The 21,683-nt window shown below is 40.7% G+C and overlaps 1 protein-coding gene across 1 annotated transcript in view; it reads left to right on the top strand.

The window, feature by feature from the left end:
* F13B (coagulation factor XIII B chain) overlaps positions 1-21,683 on the top strand; it is a 59,821-nt gene that overhangs the window by 17,637 nt on the left and 20,501 nt on the right. The window contains exons 4-9 of the mRNA XM_063426123.1: positions 2,722-2,898; positions 7,050-7,226; positions 10,960-11,139; positions 15,119-15,304; positions 15,951-16,133; positions 19,177-19,374. Coding sequence (XP_063282193.1) covers positions 2,722-2,898; positions 7,050-7,226; positions 10,960-11,139; positions 15,119-15,304; positions 15,951-16,133; positions 19,177-19,374 — 1,101 coding nt within the window. The remainder of the gene's footprint in view (positions 1-2,721; positions 2,899-7,049; positions 7,227-10,959; positions 11,140-15,118; positions 15,305-15,950; positions 16,134-19,176; positions 19,375-21,683) is intronic.

Below are 21,683 nucleotides of genomic sequence, written 5' to 3'. Positions count from 1 at the left end.
GAGTCAGCTTTTCAAGTGACTCAGTAATATGTGAGTTTAACCAGTCACATGTAATAATTTTATCTCTTTTATGACAATATTACTCTATGTTTTTGTGCTTTATTGTTTTAGATATTCCCATTTGAATCAAGTCTGGTAAAAAATTTATTTCTGCATGTTTTGAGTGCTCTCACCACAATTTTATCTTTCACTGGCTCCGTAATAGAGTTTGTATGCTTTTTGACCTTTTGACTGGGTTGGAATTTCAGTGAAATTCCAATCTGAGCATTTTATCTCTATGAAATACTTATTCATGATATGGGGATGACAGTGCTGCTTTAAGACAGCATTTGTCTACCTATTATTTTACTTTCTATTTGTGCATGATTGCGGCAAGCACTGATCTATGTAACAATTAGATTGGACAGGTTTCATTTGTCTTCTCCATATTTAGCACAAATTCCATTTACACCACTTAAGCAGTCAAGTAGATTAAAAGTCCAAGCTTATCGGTACAAAAACAGGCTTCACCAATGGGCTTCACAGCCCACTATGAAGCTTCTCCCACTGTAGTCAATGCCAGCATTAAGCCTGCCCACTGGGAGCCGTCTACATAGTTACCCCATCTGATCCAAATATTGCCTCCTAAAGAATTATGATCTCCAGTTTACATATTGAATTTGAATATTCTATGGAGATGAAGATGACCTTTGGTGCATGTTCTCCAGAAGGAGTGGCTCCATCTCGTTTAAATATGGGCGGGAGTGAGGGGGCTTCATTTACTTTGTCTGGTCCCTGACAAAGGTGTTGGAAGGCACAGAAATACGCTTCAAACCTTGCTTTTTTATGTGACACTGGGGGTTATCCAGGGATACTAGTGAGAGATAGTATAATGGTGCTTTAGCTATTAGTAAGGAGTGTATGTGTGTTTGAAGCTACCTTAATATGATAGATATTTATTGTTATTTCTATTGGTCACGATTATACATTAAACGAACACTATAGGGTCAGGAACATAAACATGTATACCTAACCTTATAGTGTTAAAATGACCATTTAAGTGGCTTGCCTAGCCTTAGCACCCTTAGAATGGGTTAAAACTCCCCTTATTTCCAGCACCACGTGGGTCCGCCAGTGCTGGACCCGTCCCTGATCTGCCTCCTTGGTGACATCATCATAATTTACGATTTTTAGCCAATCCAATGCTCTTCCACAGGGAAAGCATTGTATTGACTGAAACTGGCAAGGAGATGGGATGGGGTGGGGCCAAACACTGTTTTGACCAATCATCACCTCCTCATAGAGATGCACTGAATCAACACTGTATTTTTTCTTACTACAGTCCCCACCCCCCTACTACAGTCCCTATCCTCCCACTACAGCCCCTCTGCCCCTAATTGCAGCCAATATCTTCCACTCTGCATGCCCAAGCCCCCCTCCCCCAACACACACACAACAGCTCCCTAATACAGGCCTTAACTCCTCAATTACAGCCCCTATCTCCCCACTACAGTCCACTACCAGTGCCACTCCCAAGATTAGGTTCTGGATCTGCCCCTGGCGCTGATAAGCTATTTGGGTACAAATATGGCACAGATTAGCGATTTTGGGACAGAGATGGCACTGGAGAGTTGTTCACAAATATGGCACTGATAAGCTTTATGTTGGCAAAGCTGGCACTGTAGGAAGCGGGTGACATGTTATCTGGTGAAGTTGGGGCCCCAAGGGGGAGTGGTTTCCATAGAAAATGGGTCTGGACAGAAGTATTATATTTGTGAAGGGGAGGAGTTAGCCATATAGCTGCACCCAACCAGGGGGGGAGGAAATATTCTTGTACCCAGGCAATCCTAGTGACCCTAGGAAATGTTCCGTCATGCATCCTTAAGGGGTTATGTCTATATAAAAGTCATAATTAAAATGTTTATAACTTTATAATTTTTGGAGGCAATTCCTGTATTAGTGTCCCCTTCTGGGGTACACATTTTGTAAATAAATTTAGATCTTATAATTTTTAGGGTTAACCCCTATGTAGGCATTGCCTGGATGGTTAATTAGGGTCCCCCTTTAAGATCCCTTTTGATTTCCTTCTTATAACTTATGCGTTAAAGGGACACTATAGGCACCCATGCATTTTCCAAAGTCCTGTAGCCCTGGAGGTAATTATTGTCGTTTTTAAGAAACTGAAATAATTCCCTTTCATGGTTAACTCCACCTCTAGTGGCTGTCTACCAGACAGCCAGGAGAGGGATTGTGGGCTGTTGGGTGACTTTTGGTTGTCTAACTGACGCTATGCATGGGGACGTCCAGCGTCACCCAATACTACATAGGATAGCATTGTATAATGCTTTCCTATGGGAAAATCCTAATGCTAGCGTGGCCATTAGCCAGCGGGGGAGGAACGAAGGCCGACCCGAGCCATCGCCAAGGGACATCAGTGCTGGACCCAGTTAAGTGACAAAAGGTGTTTTTAACCCACAGTGTGCAAGTTTGTTTTCCTGGCACTATATTTTCCCTTTAACTGGTGAGTACTAAGTACACCCATTTTTACCAACTCTGTTAGCATTTTGTCAGTATTTTCTTTGCAATATTCTAACATCTTCCATACTCTTGCCCTCTTATATTGTGTTTATTAATTGCGTAAATAATATGATACCAGGTATGTTTGTCTGTCTGTCTGTCTATCTATCTATCTATCTATCCTTACATTTTTGCTAATTGTATTGCCTGTTCAATTATATTTAGACAGGTGTGAAGCCCCTCTTCTTGCCAATGGACACTATGCTTCATTAAAAAATATTTTCGGTGTTAAGGATGTTCTAGAATTTAAGTGTGATGAAGGATATCGAACTGCAAGTGGAAGAACAGCAGATAGGGTAGAATGCCTTCTAAGAGGATGGTCTTCTGTCCCTCAGTGCACACGTGAGTTAATGAATACAAATATGGTCGGATGGGTCCGGGTATTGGCTTTGGCAAATCCTTTTGATGATTCTCTAATCATTATTTTTTTGTTTATGATTCAACTTGAAAAAAATCTGAAAACAAGCTGCTGTATGCATAGCACATTTAAACCAACACTTCTTTAGCAGCTACCCTAAAAGCTAGCAGCTAATAAAATGTATAAAACATTAAATACCTATTAACGTAATATTACCAGGAATATCCTGCATCGTCAGCATACAGCTGCTGAACTTAAAAGGACACTATAGTCAACAAAACAGCTTTATCTTACTGAAGCAGTGTGGGTGTGTAGATCATGCCCGTGCAGTCTCACTGCTCAATTCTCTGCTATTTAGGAGTTAAATCACTTTTGTTTCGGTTTATGCAGTCCTAACCACACCTCCCGTGGCTGTGACTGACACAGTCTACATGAAAAAAAATGTTTCATTTTCAATCAGACCTAAGCTTGCTTTAGAAGTTTTCTCCTGCTCTTTATATTGAACTTTAATCACACACAGGAGGCTCCTGCATGGTCTAGCAAGCTATTAACAGAGTAGGAGATAAGAAATTCTAAATTAAACAGAGTTTGCGATAAAGGAAGTATAAACATTAGATCTCGCTTTTAAGAAAGTGTTTAAGAAGGCTGTAAAAGTCACATGCAGGGAGGTGGTGTGACTAGGGTTACATAAACAAAGTGATTTAACTCCTAAATGGCAGGAAATTGAGCAATGAGACTGCAGAGGCATGATCTATACACCAAAGCTGTTTCATTAAGATAAAGTTGATTTGGTGCCTATAGTATTCCTTTAAATACATGAATAGCATGTTCTTGTTATGTTAGTAATTTTTTTATGCTTTAACATTATCACATGTATACATGTGTTTAAAACACGTGACTAAGGACTGCTTATTGCTGTGCTTGTCTGTAAGAGAACAAAATGCAAACACTCTAATCCAGGGGTAGTCAACCTTTTCATACCTACCGGACACTTTTGTATCTTTGTTGATGGTAAAATTTCCTTACCGCCACCTGTGCCATAGTAACTCTAGATTTTAGCCCAACTGCAACAATTTTTTTAGAAAGGAGTTTTTTTTTTTTAAATATGTACTTAAATGAATCTTTTTATTTCTACTTTATGCATGTTTATAATGTTTTTAACTTTTTAAAGTTAAATGTGAAAACAATAATGTAAATTGAAATTACCCTTAACCGATGATTAATGAAATCCTTGCAGCAAGACTAAATATTTGATATCTGGTTTGATTTCGTAAAGAACAAATGAAGGTCTTCCTTTTTTCTTCCTATTTTCTATTCTATTTTTTTCTGTGTGTGTATGTGTGAAGCGTGCAGTGTGTGTGAAGGTGCAGTGTGTATGTGTGTGAGAGATGCTGTGTGTGTGTGTGAATGGTGTAGGGTCATGTTTAACGTAGGGCAAAAGGGGCCCAATGCAGCTGTCCCTTAGGCCTGCCAGCCGCCGTGTTGCGTGTTGGTATGCCTCTCTAGTCGTTTCTCTCAAAACTCACCCCTCTGTCAGTCCTTACATTGGCTTCCTGTATGCTATAGGAGTCAATTCAAGGTACTAATTCACACCTATAAAGCAATGAACAACTCTAGCCCCTCTTATATCTCCTCACAGATCCATAGGTATGTCCCTTCTCCGTCTCTCCGCTCTGCCCGTGACCACCTCCTGTCCGTTGTCCGCACCCGTACGGCCAACTCAATGCTTGCATGACTTCTCGCGGGCGGCTGCCTTCCTATGGAATAGCCTGCCTACCTCCATCAGACTCTCCCCTAGTCTTGCATCTTTTAAGAAGTGCCTTAAAACCCATCTCTTTAGGAAAGCTTATGGCCTCCCAGAGTAACCTCTACCTCACATACCTGTCTCTTGCTCTCTCCTAAAGGGCAACCCACCTTATTTGACTGCAAATTCCTGTCCTAATGTGTTTTACACCCCACCCCCTATAGAATGTAAGCTCAATTGAGCAGGGTCCTCTTCAACCTATTGTTCCCGTAAGTTCTTTGTAATTGTCCTATTTATAGTTAAATCCCCCTCTCATAATATTGTAAAGCGCTACGGAATCTGTTGGCGCTATATAAATGGCAATAATAAATAAATAAATATCTGTGGGTCTGTATGCATATCTATCTGTGTGTCTGCGTGTGTATCAAGTTGTATGTGTATCTGTCTGTATGTGTGTATCCGTCTGTATTTGTATCTGTGTGTGTATCTGTCTGTGTATATGTTTGTATGTGTGTCTGTATGTTTGTGCATCTGCATGTGTGTCAGTGTGTATATCTGTATGTCTGTGTATCTGAATGTCTGTCTGTGTGTGCTCCTGCATCTCTGTGCGTCTGTATGTGTGTCAGTGTTTGGATCTCTGTGAGTGTCAATCTGTGTATCTGAATGTGTATCATACTGTGTCTGTGTATCTGCATGTGTCTCTGTGTATCTGTATGAGTGTTAGTGTGTGTCAGTGTGTGTATCTGTGCATCTATATATGCATGCGTGCTAGTGTGTGTCCGTGTATCTGCATGTAGGTCCATTTATCTATTTATCTGTATGTAGGTCCATTTGTCTATTTATCTGCATGTGTTAGTGTGCCTGTTTATCTGCATGTTTCTCAGTGAGTGTATCTGTGGAACTCTGTATCTCCATGTGTCTCTGTGTATGTACTTGTGTGTCTGTGTATTTTTATTTGTATGTCTGTACCTGTGTATGTGAGTATATCTTTGTATGTCAGTGTTTGCATCTGTATTTGCATCAGTGTGTATATTTTGTCTCAGTGAAAAATGAGTGTGGCTAAGTGTGTGTGCTTGTTTTTTTGTTTTGGTGTTGAGGGCGTGATTGCATTCTAGGAACTGGGAGGGCTAGGTCCAGGGGACCCAAGCAAATGCTTGCCCAGGATCAAATCAGTATTAAAGATGGCTCTGGAAGGGTGCAGTGTGTGTGAGGGGTTCTGTGTGTGAGGGGTGCAGTGTGTGTATGTGTGGGGCAGTCTGTGTGTGGCAGTGTGCGTGAGGGGTACAATGTATGTCAGAGTGTGTGAGTAGGGCTGTGTGAGACAGGTGCAGTGTGTGTAAGAAGTGCTGTGCATGTGAGGAGGCTGTGTGTAAGGTGCATAGGTTGTGTGTGGGTGAGTGAGATTTGAGAAAATGTATGTTAATATCTCCTCCTCCATTCTTCTTACCTTTGGCCAGGGAGGGGGGACATGACGCTGTAAGCCCTGGTAGTCCAGTGATTGCACGTTTGCTTTAACCTGCAGCTCCTCTGGATGCAGGCTCACTCTTCTGTCCTCTTGCGAGCACAGCACTGTATCAGAGTATTACCATGTTAATGTGCGGCAACGCACCGACCAGCATGCTCGTGGGAGGAAACTGCCAGACGGCCGATAAGGGTGAGGCCAAAACATTCCACCGCCCACCATGAAGTCTGAATCGCCCACTAGCGGGTGGTAAAGACCAGGTTGACGATTACTGCTTTAATCTCTGTTTTTCAGTGGGAAACATTGGACCATGGCCCATTGTGTTATCATGCAATAGAATCCCAGACAGACCCTTCTTCAAAATACACCCTCCTAGACTGCAATATAGCCTTTATGAAGTATTAAGAGCTCATCCTATGTAGTTGTAGTAGAAATGTGGAACTGCACTCAATCCCAAGTATTATGTATCTGGGTGCAACCAGGCCAGTCCCAGTACCAGGGACCAAATACTCAGTAGAAAATAGAAGAAAGGTCCAGGCACTCTAAGATACAAAAAGGCAAATTTATTGAACCCACGGCCACTCACAATGTTTCAACCTATACGTGACATAAATCACAGATGAGTATATTGAATGTATAAATCCTTAATTACTAATACAAAACAGTATCAGTTCTGAGGGAGTAGAAGAGTAAGTATTACTTGTAAATAAATCAGACATGCCTTCCATGAATTGTTGTTATGATTGTATATCATTTAATACCTTGCACCAGAATTGTTCCATAAACACATTTAGAATCTCTAGTACTTTATTTAAAGTGAACGAATGACACTGTAATACACTGGCATGACTTTGTAAAATATATTAGAGTATTGCAGAAATCAATGGTATGAAAATATCATTATTTTAAAATGTAATTTTATCTTTTAGAACTGATCTGTGAAAAGTTGTCACCGGTGGGAAATGGAGGTTTTTACCCTTTGAAAGCATCCTATGCAGACAAGGATGTGGTACAGTTCTTTTGCAGGGAAAACTACATCCTTAAAGGTTCAGAATTGATTCAGTGTTACTCCTTTGGATGGTACCCCAATCCCCCTATATGTGAAGGTAAAGAAGACTTTTTCATAAGAAATTATTTGGTTGAATTCTAAAGGTTTCTCCATTAATCTTACAAAGTCACAGATTATCAGGCTATAAACTCAGAGGCTCGGTCCATATTTGCTGGGCAGGTTAACATGTTATGTGTATGCACAAATGGCAGGGCTCCTGCAAATTTATGATGCTGATTTCCATAATGTATCCCCCTGCCATAGAAAGGAGGATGTCCATGATTTTCTTAAGAATAGCAAAAACAGTATATAATTAAATGTTGATAAAACATTAATTGCACCATAACCATCAAAACAACATTCCTCCCAACGAAACTAAACCTAGTGGGAGACCCACATTTTTGACCTTTTTTCTAGTGTCTCAGGATAGAAAAATGTTCGCATAAAGCACAAGACAATTACAAGACTATTCCAGGCAATCCCTGTCCCCAAAAGAGCATCAGTATCACACATATGAGGCTATAACAGGCGATTAAAAGAGAAGGAGGTAAGAAATTCTGAATGAAACAGAATATGCAATAAAGGAAGTTTAAAAATTAGATCTCTCATTACATGAAGTGTTTAGGAATGCTGTGTGATTATCAGCCAGGGGAGGTGGGACTAGGACTGCATAAACAAAGTGATTTAACTCCTAAATAGCAGGGAATTGAACCTTGAGGTTGCAGGGGCACAATCCATACACCAAAATTGCTTTGTTAAAATAATCCACTACCCAAATAAAAAAATAAAAAAAGAATCACTCTTTTATTGATATACCCCTGCTAAAAACATACATGCATTTAAAGGGACACTATAGACACCCAGACCACTTAAGCGTATTGTCCCTGTCTCAATAACCCTGCAATCTAAAATATTAAAGTTTTTTTTAAAGGAAGAAAGGAAAACAAGATAAATGCTTTTTAATGAAACTACTCTAGGTTCAGAATTTAAAATAGCACATACAACTACAAGCCACAACTGGATGGAAAATTATGTACACTTTAAAAGTATTTTTAGAAAATAAATTTAAACTTTAATCAAATGCATGGGTTATGGGTTAGATCACAGGGTATGACTGCAGTGCAAAATATTATTGTTATAGATTTGCATTTATATGCATACATAACCCGGCTATTATTAACATAGCAAACATATGGTAATCTTCTTAGTTAAAATTACAAATTCACCACTTAAAGTTTCAAATATACTGCTATGCAACATCTACAAATAATAGAAAATGGGATAAGGCAACTATACGGAGAATTGTAAGCAGACAGCAAACACTGATAGTAAGGGATACCCTCAGCCCCTTACAGTGGCGGATCCAGAACCTGATCTCGGGAGGGGCACTTGTAGATTATTTAAAGAAATAATCCAGGCACAATAACCACTACAGCTCAGTGTAGTAGTTATGGCGCCAGTAGTGTCAGGATCCCATCCCAGAGTAAGTAGTCAAACCGTTTAAGAACAGTTTGACAACTTACCTGGGGTCTGCTGGGATATTGGGCATAGGAGCAGTGGTATGTGTTAGGGGTGAAGTGTGTGTGAAAGGTGCAGTGTGTGTGTGAGTGGTGAAGTGCGAGTGCGTGAGGGCGGCAGTGTATGTCAGGGTTGCAGTGTGTATGTTAGGGGGCAGTGTATGTGTGGGGCAGTGTGTGTGAGAGAGAGCTGCAGTGTGTGTGTGTGTGTGAGGGTGGCAGTGTGTGTGAGGGTGGCAGTGTGTGTGAGAGTTGCAGTGTGTGTGTATGGGGGCGGTGTGTGTATGGGGGCAGTGTGTGTATGGGGGCAGTGTGTGTAGTGTGTGTATGGGGGCAGTGTTTGTGGGCAGTGTGTGTAGTGTGTGTATGGGGGGCAGTGTTGTGGGGCAGTGTGTGTAGTGTGTGTATGGGGGCAGTGTTTGTGGGGCAGGGTGTGCAGTGTGTGTATGGGGGCAGTGTGTGTATGGGGGAAGTGTTTGTGGGGCAGTGTGTGTAGTGTTTGTATGGGGGCAGTGTTTGTGGGGCAGTGTGTGTAGTGTGTGTATGGGGGACAGTGTTTGTAGTGTGTGTATGAGGGCCAGTGTTTCTGGGGCAATGTGTGTAGTGTGTGTATGGGGGCAGTGTGTGCATGGGGGAGTGTGTGTATGGGGCAGTGTTTGTAGTGTGTGTATGGGGGCAGTGTTTGTGGGGCAGTGTGTGGTGTGTGTGTATGGGGGCAGTGTTTGTGGGGCAGTGTGTGTATGGGGGCAGTGTGTGTAGTGTGCATGGGGGCAGTGTGTGTAGTGTGTGTATGGGGGGCAGTGTTTGTAGTGTGTGTATGGGGGGCAGTGTGTGTAGTGTGTGTATGGGGGTAAGGAGGGTAGGGAGGCTTTTTTTTTTAAAATTTAATTAAAATTAATATATTTATGTCCCCCCTCCCTTCTTACCTTTATTGATGAGGAGGGGGACATATTTTGTTCCCTGGTGGTCCAGTGGGATTCCCTGGGGGTCCGGTCGTGGTGAGGTGAACTCTAACCCGCGCTACAGGGCTAGAGTTCACTCTCGCGAGATTTGGAGCGTTGTCGTGGTTACCGTGGCAACGCTCCAAATCTCGCGAGAGGAGGACGCGGAGGAGCTGCAGCTAAGAGCTCCCGTGTCCTCTCTCACTCCCTCCCCTGCCGGCTGTCAGCACAGTGCCTGCGGACCGGGGAGGGAGATCAGAGATCTCCCTCCCCGGTCCGCAGGCACATTGCAGGGTTGGCACTTGGGCAATGCCAGCCCTGCATTAGCCGGCAGGGGAGAATCTCGTTCCCCCCCCCCTCTCCCCCCCTTGATCGCCACTGGCCCCTTACTGATTAATACAAAGTAAGATAAGACAAAATATATGTAAAGGTTGCGCCTAAATAAAACGTTCAATAGAATATCAGATGGTTGGAGTACTCTTCACTTGTAAATCAGCCAGGCTTCTAAAGGTGGCAGGTATATGTAATAAAGAAGAAAGATAACCAGTAATGGTGCAGAGTATCTAGTACCAAGTGCACAACAAACAACAAAGAGGTCTATGATGTAGCACTCACATTTAGTAGAGTTATGAAACCAGCTCTGAGTATAACAGCGTGCAGATGTACAATCCCCACTGACAGATATGTTGTTCTAGGAGTCAGTCACTTGGCATTTAGGTGGATATATACAAAGATATAAAAGGCAAAATATAGTGCTCTCTGTAAAGCTGTACACTAGTAATTATAAAGGTAAAAGTAATTACTAACATTTTATGAAGCAATATACACTAGCTCAGGTATTAACGCTTGGGTGGTACAATGCCCACCAGGGATATAATGTAGAGTAGCTCTTCCCAGGATACAGGTAGCAGGTAGGAAATGGTGGTATCGATGTGCCAGGCACAGTAAAAGATATAAAAAGAATGAAAACAAACAAAAAAAATGTAAAAGCTTAAAAATATATAATAAATGGTCAGACACATAAGTTAGGTGAATGCCAAATATATTTAATGCTTTAAATAACTGGTATAAAATAACACAACGCATTTCATCTACTAAGGACTTCCTCAAGGGTTATTAAAAAGGTATCATACAGAGTTTTAATATGACAGTATAAACATTATTTTCTTTACTTTCTTTTTTGTGCATTGCATTTTGGGACAGGTACAGAAGTAATCTTATATAGGCACTGTGCCTGATGAAAGTTTTCTAAGTTTGCCTTCTAATATGTAGACAGTGCAAAGCATTGTATATGTTTGTATTGCACATTACCAAGATATTTGGCTTGTGACAGAAAGAAGAAATAGGTGTCCTCCCCCTCCCAGACCGTCACACACCATCATACTCACAAATCTCACCAGACATGGCAACGGTGACATTGTGCGCTACGAGTGTGACCAAAAGTATAAGTTAATTGGATCAGAAGAAGTAAAGTGTGAAAATGGTCTTTGGACAAATCCTCCAAGTTGCGTGGGTAAGTAGTATAACTCTGTATATCTCAAATAATGTGCAAAGTATAGTATTTAATGCACGGCTATATGTATGGTTTTAAATCAGAACCATACCTTTTATGGAAGTGATAGCTGTTCCTATATTCCAGTAAATGCTATTGTTGTATTTAGTAAGATGAATAAAGCAGTGGAGGTAAGTAAAAAAACAAACATACATTTGACCACTGCACTGCACTGTGTTGTAGTCATCTTTGTTGCCCCATGATCCCTTGGGTAACTTTCACCTTTTCTACATCTATTATCTCTGTCTATTTCCTATATCTAATATGGTACAAAAACCAAAACCACTTCACACTTATACCAAAAAAGTGTTGAGTGAAAAAAGTACTTAACTTAGTACAAAACAGCTTCCCAAGAGGCCTTCCCCGGCAGCGCCCCTTTGATAAACAGGTGGATATATAAATATGGGATACAGTTTGATAACTAAAACACAAAAATTAGACACACAGCAATGTATTGTAACATGGGTTGGATATGGAAAATACTGGTTGCACTCACAAGATTGTAGATAAAAGAGCACATGGAAGCTAAAAATGGCCATGATGTTCCCCTCTCCTCCTTTGCCTGGAAGCAATGACTTTTGTAGAACAGGAATCTCAGTAGACAGGATCAGGAATCAATAGAAAATGATTTATTAAGGCAATAGAAAGCCTTTAAATGATAACATGTATAAAATCAACAAACATAAAATTCAGGATATCTAACATGTTTCTTCCACTCAAGTTGGACTTCCTCCGAGATAAAATTGAATAAGCAATCATAAGCAATGCAATGTATAATAACAATCCCCCCACACAGTGTCTCTTATGTAGTACCAGTCCTTAATGTTGATTAGAGAATCATCCAGCAGGTTAATTGGGTCCAGTCCCCATCAGATTTCTTTTGTGGTTATGCTTAGACTTGTGCATTCAGTTTCAAATGAATTGCAGTTTATCCCAATCACCTAATCAATTAACCACGAAACAGACAACGGGTGAGTCATTTAATTTGATTCTAATTCGGAGTTCCGTACATGGCGTCAAAAAAAGAGATGATTGATGAGAAAAAAGATGACTGATAGTGATAGGGGACAACCACCAAAGGTTTATTACAAGTGACCTTTTCACAGATCGAGTGAGAAGTGACCAACTGAGGGGAAAAAGGCAGAACGCCTGTCTGTCTGTCTATCTATCTGTATCTATCTATCATGTATCTATCTTAAGTAGTAATATATATATATATATATATATATATATATATATATATATATATATATATTTATTTATTTAATTTACTGATTCTCCTCTTTTTCCCTCTATTGATCTGTGAACCAAATGGCAGGAAAATGCACCTATCACTGCAAAATATACACATAATTGTGGTCAGGAAAACAAAAGCTGTAACATAGCTCAATAACCCTAAACCAAAGTCGGTTGAGGTGTATCAGAACTGACAGTCGGGATAGGCCTGTAAAGAAAAGAGGGCAAAAAGAGAATTGAACACTAATAACATTTTATATGTTATAATACATCAGATAATGGTCAAATGACCGTATGTGTGTCTCTTGCATAGGCGATGGAAAATACCTGGTATAAACTGCAGATTTCCAGCGACACAGAGGTTTAATAATGTAAGTAGGGGCATTGTTTTAGGCTGCTGCAGCCACCCTAATCCTAAATGAATGCCCTTAGTAAGACATTAGGATTAAGCCCTAACTTGATAACCAAGCACCTAAAATAGAATATAAATTTACTGGTAGTGAATGGGGAGTCTTGAAAACTAAGAAGCGGGGTAATTAGATGGTTTCTGCAGCAGGTATAACTTTAATTCATCCAGGATTTTAACAGGGCACCACTGTTTCTGGGTAGGCTAATAGTGGCTGTGCCAGGTCCAGTCTGATTGGTCTGGGTGCGTGGTAATGTAAGATTGCAGAAGCCATCTACTTTAACCAGGTCAAGAGCAGAGAGCCCCTGGCTAAAATTATTACAAACTATGAACTTGCATGGCTGGAGGAACCCATAGAAAGCCAGGTATATGGCTGCGTTAATGATGGTTCTAGTGTAGTGCTCGAAGGAGGATTTGTCCAGGGTGTCTGATAATTGAAACATCTATCGGTAAATGTCTTGTGGGACGCTTAATTTCTATATACCACAAAGAACTGACTTTGCAGGGTAAAAGGGCATAAATGCTGCGTGATTGAGGAAACATAAGAGAATGAATTGTTGTACCCTCATGAGATAGAATTTAACTGTGATATGTAAGAGACTTAAAGGGACACTATAGTCACCAGAACAACTACAGCTTAATGTAGTTGTTCTGGTGAGTATAATCATTGCCTTCAGGCATTTTTATGCAAATACTTATACTAATTTACATTGGCCCTACGGAACACCTCCAAGTGTCCACTCTTCAGATGGCCACTGGAGAAGCTTCCTGGCTCAGTGCTGCACAGTAGATGGCCCTGTCGTTCAGCGTTACCACAGCCCCGCCAACTTTCCAATTTTAGCCAATCCAATGCTTTCCCTGTTAATTTCAACCAAATCAACCTGCACAATAAAGTCATAATATGTAGCGAGTTTGACTGTCCTTTCCTGATGATACAACAAGTCGCCTCTTTACCTGAAGAGCATCTAACTGCTTAACCCATTCACTTATGGCCAACTTTTCTGAAAAGTTGCCGCAAAACCTGTGCTGGTGGCTGCATCTGCCCACACTATGGTTGATTCAAGTGTAATTTAGTGAATAAACATAGCTTGTTTGTTGCAATTACCCAAAACGTTTCACCACATTTGTAGATCTGATTTAGCTGGGATGTCTAAATTAACCCTAGTGCCGTCATCAGGAAGAAGTAAAAATAAATCTAAGAGTCTAGAAACAAAGGCTCTTCAAAGCAAAGACTGGAGTTGTTTACATGCGCAGTGGTTTGAAGTATGAAGACTGAGTGTGTTGGGCCCCCTTTGCAGTACACAGGCACCCGTGGCCTCACCAGACCACCAAGGAATGCAATTTCCCCCCTCCCTGCTTCCTACCTGTGGCCAGGGAGGGGGAAAATTGCATTCCCTGGTGGTCTGGATTAATTTCAACTTCAATGTTGAAAGATTTTATTTATTTATTTATTTATTTTGTAAAACACCTAATCTTGGCAAAAATAATGGGGGTTTAGTTACATTATATGATCATACATTGCATAAGCCTGAAACAACGACAAATAAAATCTTTCAACATTAAAGTTGCTGTTTAGTGGATAGGTGAGTGTGCTGGATCTTGTGTATTGTATAATTTGGCCCCCAGCAGCACCCCCATTTATACATGTTCAGGTGAGTGCAGCCAACCCCCCTTGTTTCATATATATATATATTTGGGAGTCTAGCCAACTCCTTGGTTTTGCACCCCTCCCTGTCACAGGTGCCTCATCCCAGGGCCCTATTTAGCCTTGTACTGTAGAGAGCCCCAGATGGAATGTGTTCCCCAAGTAAGTGAATTATTCACATAAGAGCAGACATTAGGCTTTTAGTGTAGGACCTGCCAAAGATGGAGTACATTGATGTTGTGGCAGGCTTATGCAATGTATGATCATATACTGTAACTAAACCTCTATTATTTTTGCCTAGATTAGGTGTTTTTTAATAAAATCTTTTAACATTGAAGTTGCTGTTTAGTGGATAGGTGAGTGCGCTGGATCTTGTGTATTGTATAATTTGGCCCCCAGCAGCACCCCCATTTTTGCATGTTCAGGTGAGTGCAGCCAACCCCCCTTGTTTCATATATATATATATATATATATACACATTTATTTTTTTTAGGGATCCACTAACCGTTTATTACATATCTCTACTCTTTCTCTCTTAATACATATCCAATAAAAATTAAGTTTTATACTGGCATTTTGTGGTGAGGGCATTTAGTCAGTCTAGTTGATTATCATTTTTTTGTAAATAAATATTTCTATTTTGCATTTGGCAGAACTTAAAGGAATAATGAAATGTGGCAAGCCACCTCCTATAGAGAATGGAGACATAATTAATGATCTGGAAACTTATTATAGTGGTGATATGGTTAACTATCAGTGTACACATGGATACAGAATAAACGGAATGAATAAAATAATATGCAAACTGGGCAAATGGCCAGAGCCACCTACGTGTGTTGGTAAGTAGCAAAAAGGTAGATACCAAATCAGATATGAGTGGTTTTATCCACATATGGAAAGTCATATTTCTATTAAGCTTTTATACCCCACCACCTCTAGATTGTAAGCCCGGTTATAAGGGAACCTATTGGTCCTATCAAAAATCGTAACAGTTTGTCTCATTTGTTGTCCCCTTAATAATATTGTAATGCACTGTGGAATAAGGCGGAGCTTTATAAATGCCATTAACAATAATACCACTTCCTTCATATTGTTGGTGAACAACACTTTTCCTACAAAGTATGTTAAACTACACTAAAATAATTTTTGCCTAAAAATACAAAAACTAATAGATTTTTCCTAAATCTGACACTTATAATGGATTCAGTTTTTTTTTTTTACATTTAATTAGAGAGACCAATAAACCATTTAGGAGGAAAGTTGAGCTTCAATCCATAAAATTACATGTACACAACCATTAAGAAGGTTTAACTATGATCTTTCTTCCCTTCTCATTTTAAACACCTGAGATGAACCTTACTGTTACCTACTTAGGTTTGTATTTTTGGATTATCGATCACAATTTCTAGATCCCTTTTTTTATTGTTATGTAGTCAACATTAAGTACTGCTAGATACCAAACCACTGTTCTTTATCATTTTTTAGTTAGCGATGAGTACTGCCCGATGCCTCCATCAATCAAAAACGGGGAGCCTTTTGACATTCCATCTGCAAACTATAGTGTGGGCTCTTCAGTAGAATACATGTGTCACAGCTACCACTTAATGGAGGGGTCCAAGACTATTACCTGCTTAGGTGGTTCCTGGTCTCAACTGCCAACCTGTTTAGGTAAGACATGTTAATCAGCTTCATAAGTTTTATTGGGTGTAATTGTCTATTGAAGGCAATCTCACTGAATGGACATATTTTCCACATTATTGTTCAATTTTTGTTGAGAAGATAACCTTGTGTCACTTGCTAGATATGTACCTTATGTCACTAAATGACAGAGAGTACCAAAAGTTGTTCAGTTACAGTGAGGGGGGAAAAGTATTTGATCCCCTGCTGATTTTGAACATTTGCCCACTGACAAATAAATGATCAGTCTATAATTTTAATGGTAGGTGTATTTTAACAGTGAGAGACAGAATAACAACAACAAAAAATCCAGAAAAACACATGTCAAAAAAGTTATAAATTGATTTGCATGTCAATGAGTGAAATGAGTATTTGTCCCCTTCCACTTAGTACTTGGTGGCAAAACCCTTGTTGGCAATCACAGAGGTCAGACGTTTCTTGTAGTTGGCCACCAGGTTTGCACACATCTCAGGAGGGATTTTGTCCCACTCCTCTTTGCAGATCCCCTCCAAGGCATTAAGGTTTCGAGGCTGACGTTTGGCAACTCGAACCATCAGCTCCCTCCACAGGAGACAAGTTCTTCTTCTTGAGCCACTCCTTTGTTGCCTTGGCTGTGTGATTTGGGTCATTGTCATACTGGAATAGCCATCCACACCCCATTTTCAATGCCCTGACTGAGGGAAGGAGGTACCCAAGATTTGACGGTACATGGCCCCGTCCATCGTCCCCTTGATGCAGTGCAGATGTCCCGTCCCCTAAACAGAAAAACACACCCAAAGCATTATGTTTCCACCTCCATGTTTGACGGTGGGGATGGTGTTCGTGGGGTTATAAGCAGCATTCCTCCTCCTCCAAACACAACTAGTTAAGTTTATGCCAAAGAACTTGATTTAGGTCTCATCTGACCACAACACTTTTACCCAGTTCTCCTCTGAATCATTCATATGTTCACTGGCAAACTACAGATGGGCCTGTACATGTGCTTTCTTGAGCAGAGGGACCTTGCGGGCGCTGGATGATTTCAGTCCTCACAGCATAGTGTGTTACCAATTGTTTTCTTGATGACTATGGTCCCAGCTGCCTTGAGATCATTAACAAGATCCTCCCGTGTAGTTCTGGGCTGATTCCTCACCGTTCTCATGATCATTGAAACTCCACGAGGTGAGATCTTGCATGCAGCACCAGACCGAGGGAGACTGACAGTTATTTTGTATTTCTTCTATTTGCGAATAATCGCACCAACTGTTGTCACCTTTTCACCAAGCTGCTTGGCAATGGTCTTGTAGCCCATTCCAGCCTTGTGTAGGTCTACAATCTTGTCCCTGACATCCTTGGACAGCTCTTTGGTCTTGGTTATGGTGGAGAGTTTGGAATCTGATTGATTGCTTCTTTTATACAGGTAATGAGCTGAGGTTAGGAGCACTCCCTTTAAGAGAGTGCTCCTAATCTCAGCTCGATACCTGTATAAAAGACACCTGGGAGCCAGAAATCTTGCTGATTGATAGGGGATCAAATACTTATATCACTCATTGACATGCAAATCAATGTATAACTTTTTTGACATGTGTTTTTCTGGTATTTCTGTTGTTGTTATTCTCTCACTGTTAAAATACATCTACCATTAAAATTATAGACTGATCATTTCTTTGTCAGTGGGCAAACGTTCAAAATCAGCACGGGATCAAATATTTTTTTACCCCTCACTCTTTTAACTTAGTTGAATAACTGAATCTGCCTTTTGCTAAGTTTTCACCTTCATGACACTGCCATTCGGCTGTCGTGTAACATACAACATCGTGATTTGGCTTATTACAAACAGCAGAATTGCAACCAAACTGTCTTTATTCTGTCTTTATTCTGTCTCTGGTGTAATTGCATCTAAAACTCTAATCCTAACTCCCCTTAAAGCTACAAAAAAATCCCCATTACCCTAAATGGATTCCTCAACTCTAAAACCCTCTCCTCAAACCTACTCTTACACTAGCAGTATTTTATAGGTTTATTATAGCAGGACATTCAGTTACAAACCAATTCCCTTGAGCTCATTTTAAATCAATCTAACTGCAGAAATGAGACCCATTTGAAATTAAAAGGGATGCAGTTGGCTCTGTCCGATTGCTAATGAATTGCTAATGAATACAGTGAAACAGTGTTAATTTTGTCGACTAACAATTTTAGTCAATTAAAATGGTTGAGATTTAGTCTACTAAAACTAGACAAAAACTAAAACAATTCAGATAATGAAAATATGACTAAATAAGACTAAATTTAAATTTGCTGCCAAAATTAAAACTGAAGGGTAAAACACATGGGGGTGGGAGCAGCATAACAGCATAAATTAGACACATTGTGTGTGTGTGTGTGGGGGGGGGGCTAAGGCAGGGCTGTCCAACCTGCGGCCCCCAGATGTTGCTGAACTACAACTCCCATAATTCCCTGGCTGTTTCATTGAAAGAATCATGGTAGTTGTAGTTCTGCAACATCTGGAGGGCCGCAGGTTGGACAGCCCTGGACTAAGGGAATGAGACACATGGGGAGGCTGGGGAAATGAGACACAGAAGGGGCTGGGAGAATGAGACACATGCGGGGGTGGGGGGCATGGAGAATGAGACACATGGTGGCCTGGGAGAATGAGACACATGGAGGGATGGGGAGAGAATGAGACATGTGGAGGGGCTGGGAGAGGAATTGAGACACCTGGGCAGCTGGGGAATGAAATGCATGAAGGGGCTGAGGGGATACAAAGCGACAGAGGGGTTGGGGGAAAAAGAGACAAGGTGCTGGGGGTAAATGCACAGGAATTTTAACAAACGAATGCAGGAGAACTGAGTGAAATTACAAGACCTTTAGTGAATAGAACCAACACTTCTATGTAAGACTGTTATTAGAATGTTAGTTGCACAAATCACATCATTTGTAGGATCTTTCTAAAGGTCTTTCCCAATATGCCATACAGTTTGAATACAAGACTCATTATATTTAAATATATATGTCTACTATGTATTTGTTACAAATGATTTAATATTCATTGCAGAGCCCTGCACTGTGACTGTAACCCAGATGAGACAGAGGAATATAGAACTCCGATGGAGCTTTGAAATAAATTCTCCATTTATGCATGGTGAATTGGTGGACTTTAAGTGTATAGAAGGGTTTGACATGTTGCATTCTTCTGGACTAAAGGTGCTGTGTCAAAGGGGACAACTTCAATATCCCTCCTGCAGTAAAAGAGGTAATGTTACTTTGCTATGGATTTCTGTTTTGTTCCTACTAGTTCTGTTTGTATTGAAGCCTAATATCAGGACTTGATACCGGAGAAACTGACGGAAGCCAAGCACAGAGAGATGGACACAGGTTTCTTCAGGAAGGAAGAGATTCTTTATTCGGTTCACCGATCGGGACTCAGAGGGACTAATGTCACCAAAATACAGCAAGTTCTGAGCCCCGGACAATAGTGCAGGCTCCTTATATAGGCATATAACTCCTCCCATATTAAGCTCCACCCGCACATTCTCTTGACCAATCAATACAAATTAGAATTAACTTCCTGTTTGACCGCATGGCTTGTCCAGCACAATGGAGGAGGGGAATACTACATCCGGTATTCTTGCACATGCTCCGTACACTACTGATCGTATCTTGCCACGTGCAACCAACTGATCGATACGTCAGCATATGCACGTACACATGCCACGTGGTAATCTCGGCCTACTAAATTTATTTTTACCGTGATTCCACCACATTCCCCCCTTTGATGCCTCTTGATATTTCACAATTACTTGAGGCATCACTTAACCTTGGTTTGCATATACCTCAGGTTACCATGAACCAGACCAGACTTTTCCTATGATGTGAATCCCTTAACACTCCTCTTCCTGCATTGGTTCTCCCTGATCTAGAGCCTTATATTTATATATGGCCATTATCTGTGCTGCAGCCTTCCTTTCTGCTATATTTTCTATCAGGCTTTGCACAGACCTAACTACTAAGGGGATAAGACATGGCAGGAGTAGACACAACATTAAAATCAGTAGGACTCCGCCTACCAATGCCTTAAGCCCTCCAAACTGCTCATACCAGCTACCAAACCAACTACTTGGATTATACCCTTTCCATACCTGAGTAGGCACATGCGCTAGTTTAACCATATGGCTAGTAAGCTCAGCTATTGCTTGCCCTTCGTCATCTATTTGAAGACAGCAATTGCTCAGGTTAAACTTCCCACATACACCTCCCTCTACTGACAGTAGGTAATCCAAGGCTAATCTATTTTGGTACACTGCTGTCCTCATCCTGGTATTGTGCTTCGCTAGAAGATTGAGCGCTTGTGAGGTATCATTAGTAATAATCTCAACCACCGCCTGTAACCTTATAATACGGTTGAGCATATAAATTGGGGTTCTATATCCAAAAGTACCATCCTCTGCCCATGTGGCTGGCCCATAATAATCTATAATACGCTGGGGAGGCCATTCATTATCTTCCCAGGCGCCTATCTCTATGGGTCCCCTTTTCTTCCTAGGATTCACATCATACACTTTAACACCCAAAGTCTCACCTGTTTCAATAGGTAACAAGAAGAAGGATGGCTTGAGCATACCCAACACACATGCCCCTTCCCAGTCCTGTGGCAACTCCGAATAGGCCTTCTTACCACAGATCAAGTACAAATTTGCTGGGGCTCTCCAACTAGATGTGATGGATAAATCAAACCACACGTCCTTTAAATTGGCATATCTTGCAAACGGGTTAGATGGTTCTGAGACATTTGAAGCCGACCACCAAGTTGTATTCTTTGTATCATCATCATAAGCTTTTTGCCCTAGACAAGTTAACTCTCCTACAGAAGTATTATACATCATTCCTTTCCTTGCTATACAAACATAACCTATGATGGAGGTCTTTAATCTCCACTCAGATTTACCTCTAACACTCATCTGATAATCGGCTTGTGAGGATATTAATTGTTCAACTGCCTCAGAACCGGACATTACCTCCTTTGCTTCCCAAGGCCATTGGTCTCCCATGTTAGTACCTCCACACACATAGCAGTTGGTAACATTAAGACTACCGGCAATACTTTCAGCTAAATCAATGAACAGGTTTTTAGCGTTATGGGGGATCTTATTATCTATACTCATCTCTTCATAAAAGGAATGGTATACCTGATGAGTTTGGGAGGTTACCGTATCGGTCTCTATCCCTATAAAGAATACTGTCCCAGGGTCTAAACCCGTCCCGTATATTTGAAACCCAAATAAATTACCATATCTATCCAAAAATTGGTCAGGATTATTTATAAGAATATGGACTGGATTGCATTCCATAGACTTACAGTATGGATTGGTAGGCAACTTAGTCACAATCATATCCTTGTCTGCTGTCTGTCCCCAAGTTACCCACCCCACACAAGACCAATATGGGCAAAAATTATAATCCCTATTTGGGCATCTAGGACTCACATACTTATTTTTACTACTGGGACAAATATATTTATCATTAGACCCATACGTTCTCTCCCATCTAAGATCCCCACATACA

Source organism: Pelobates fuscus, chromosome 7, assembly GCF_036172605.1.
Source record: "Pelobates fuscus isolate aPelFus1 chromosome 7, aPelFus1.pri, whole genome shotgun sequence".
Taxonomy (NCBI): domain Eukaryota; kingdom Metazoa; phylum Chordata; class Amphibia; order Anura; family Pelobatidae; genus Pelobates; species Pelobates fuscus.
This window is presented reverse-complemented; position numbering and strand designations above follow the sequence as displayed.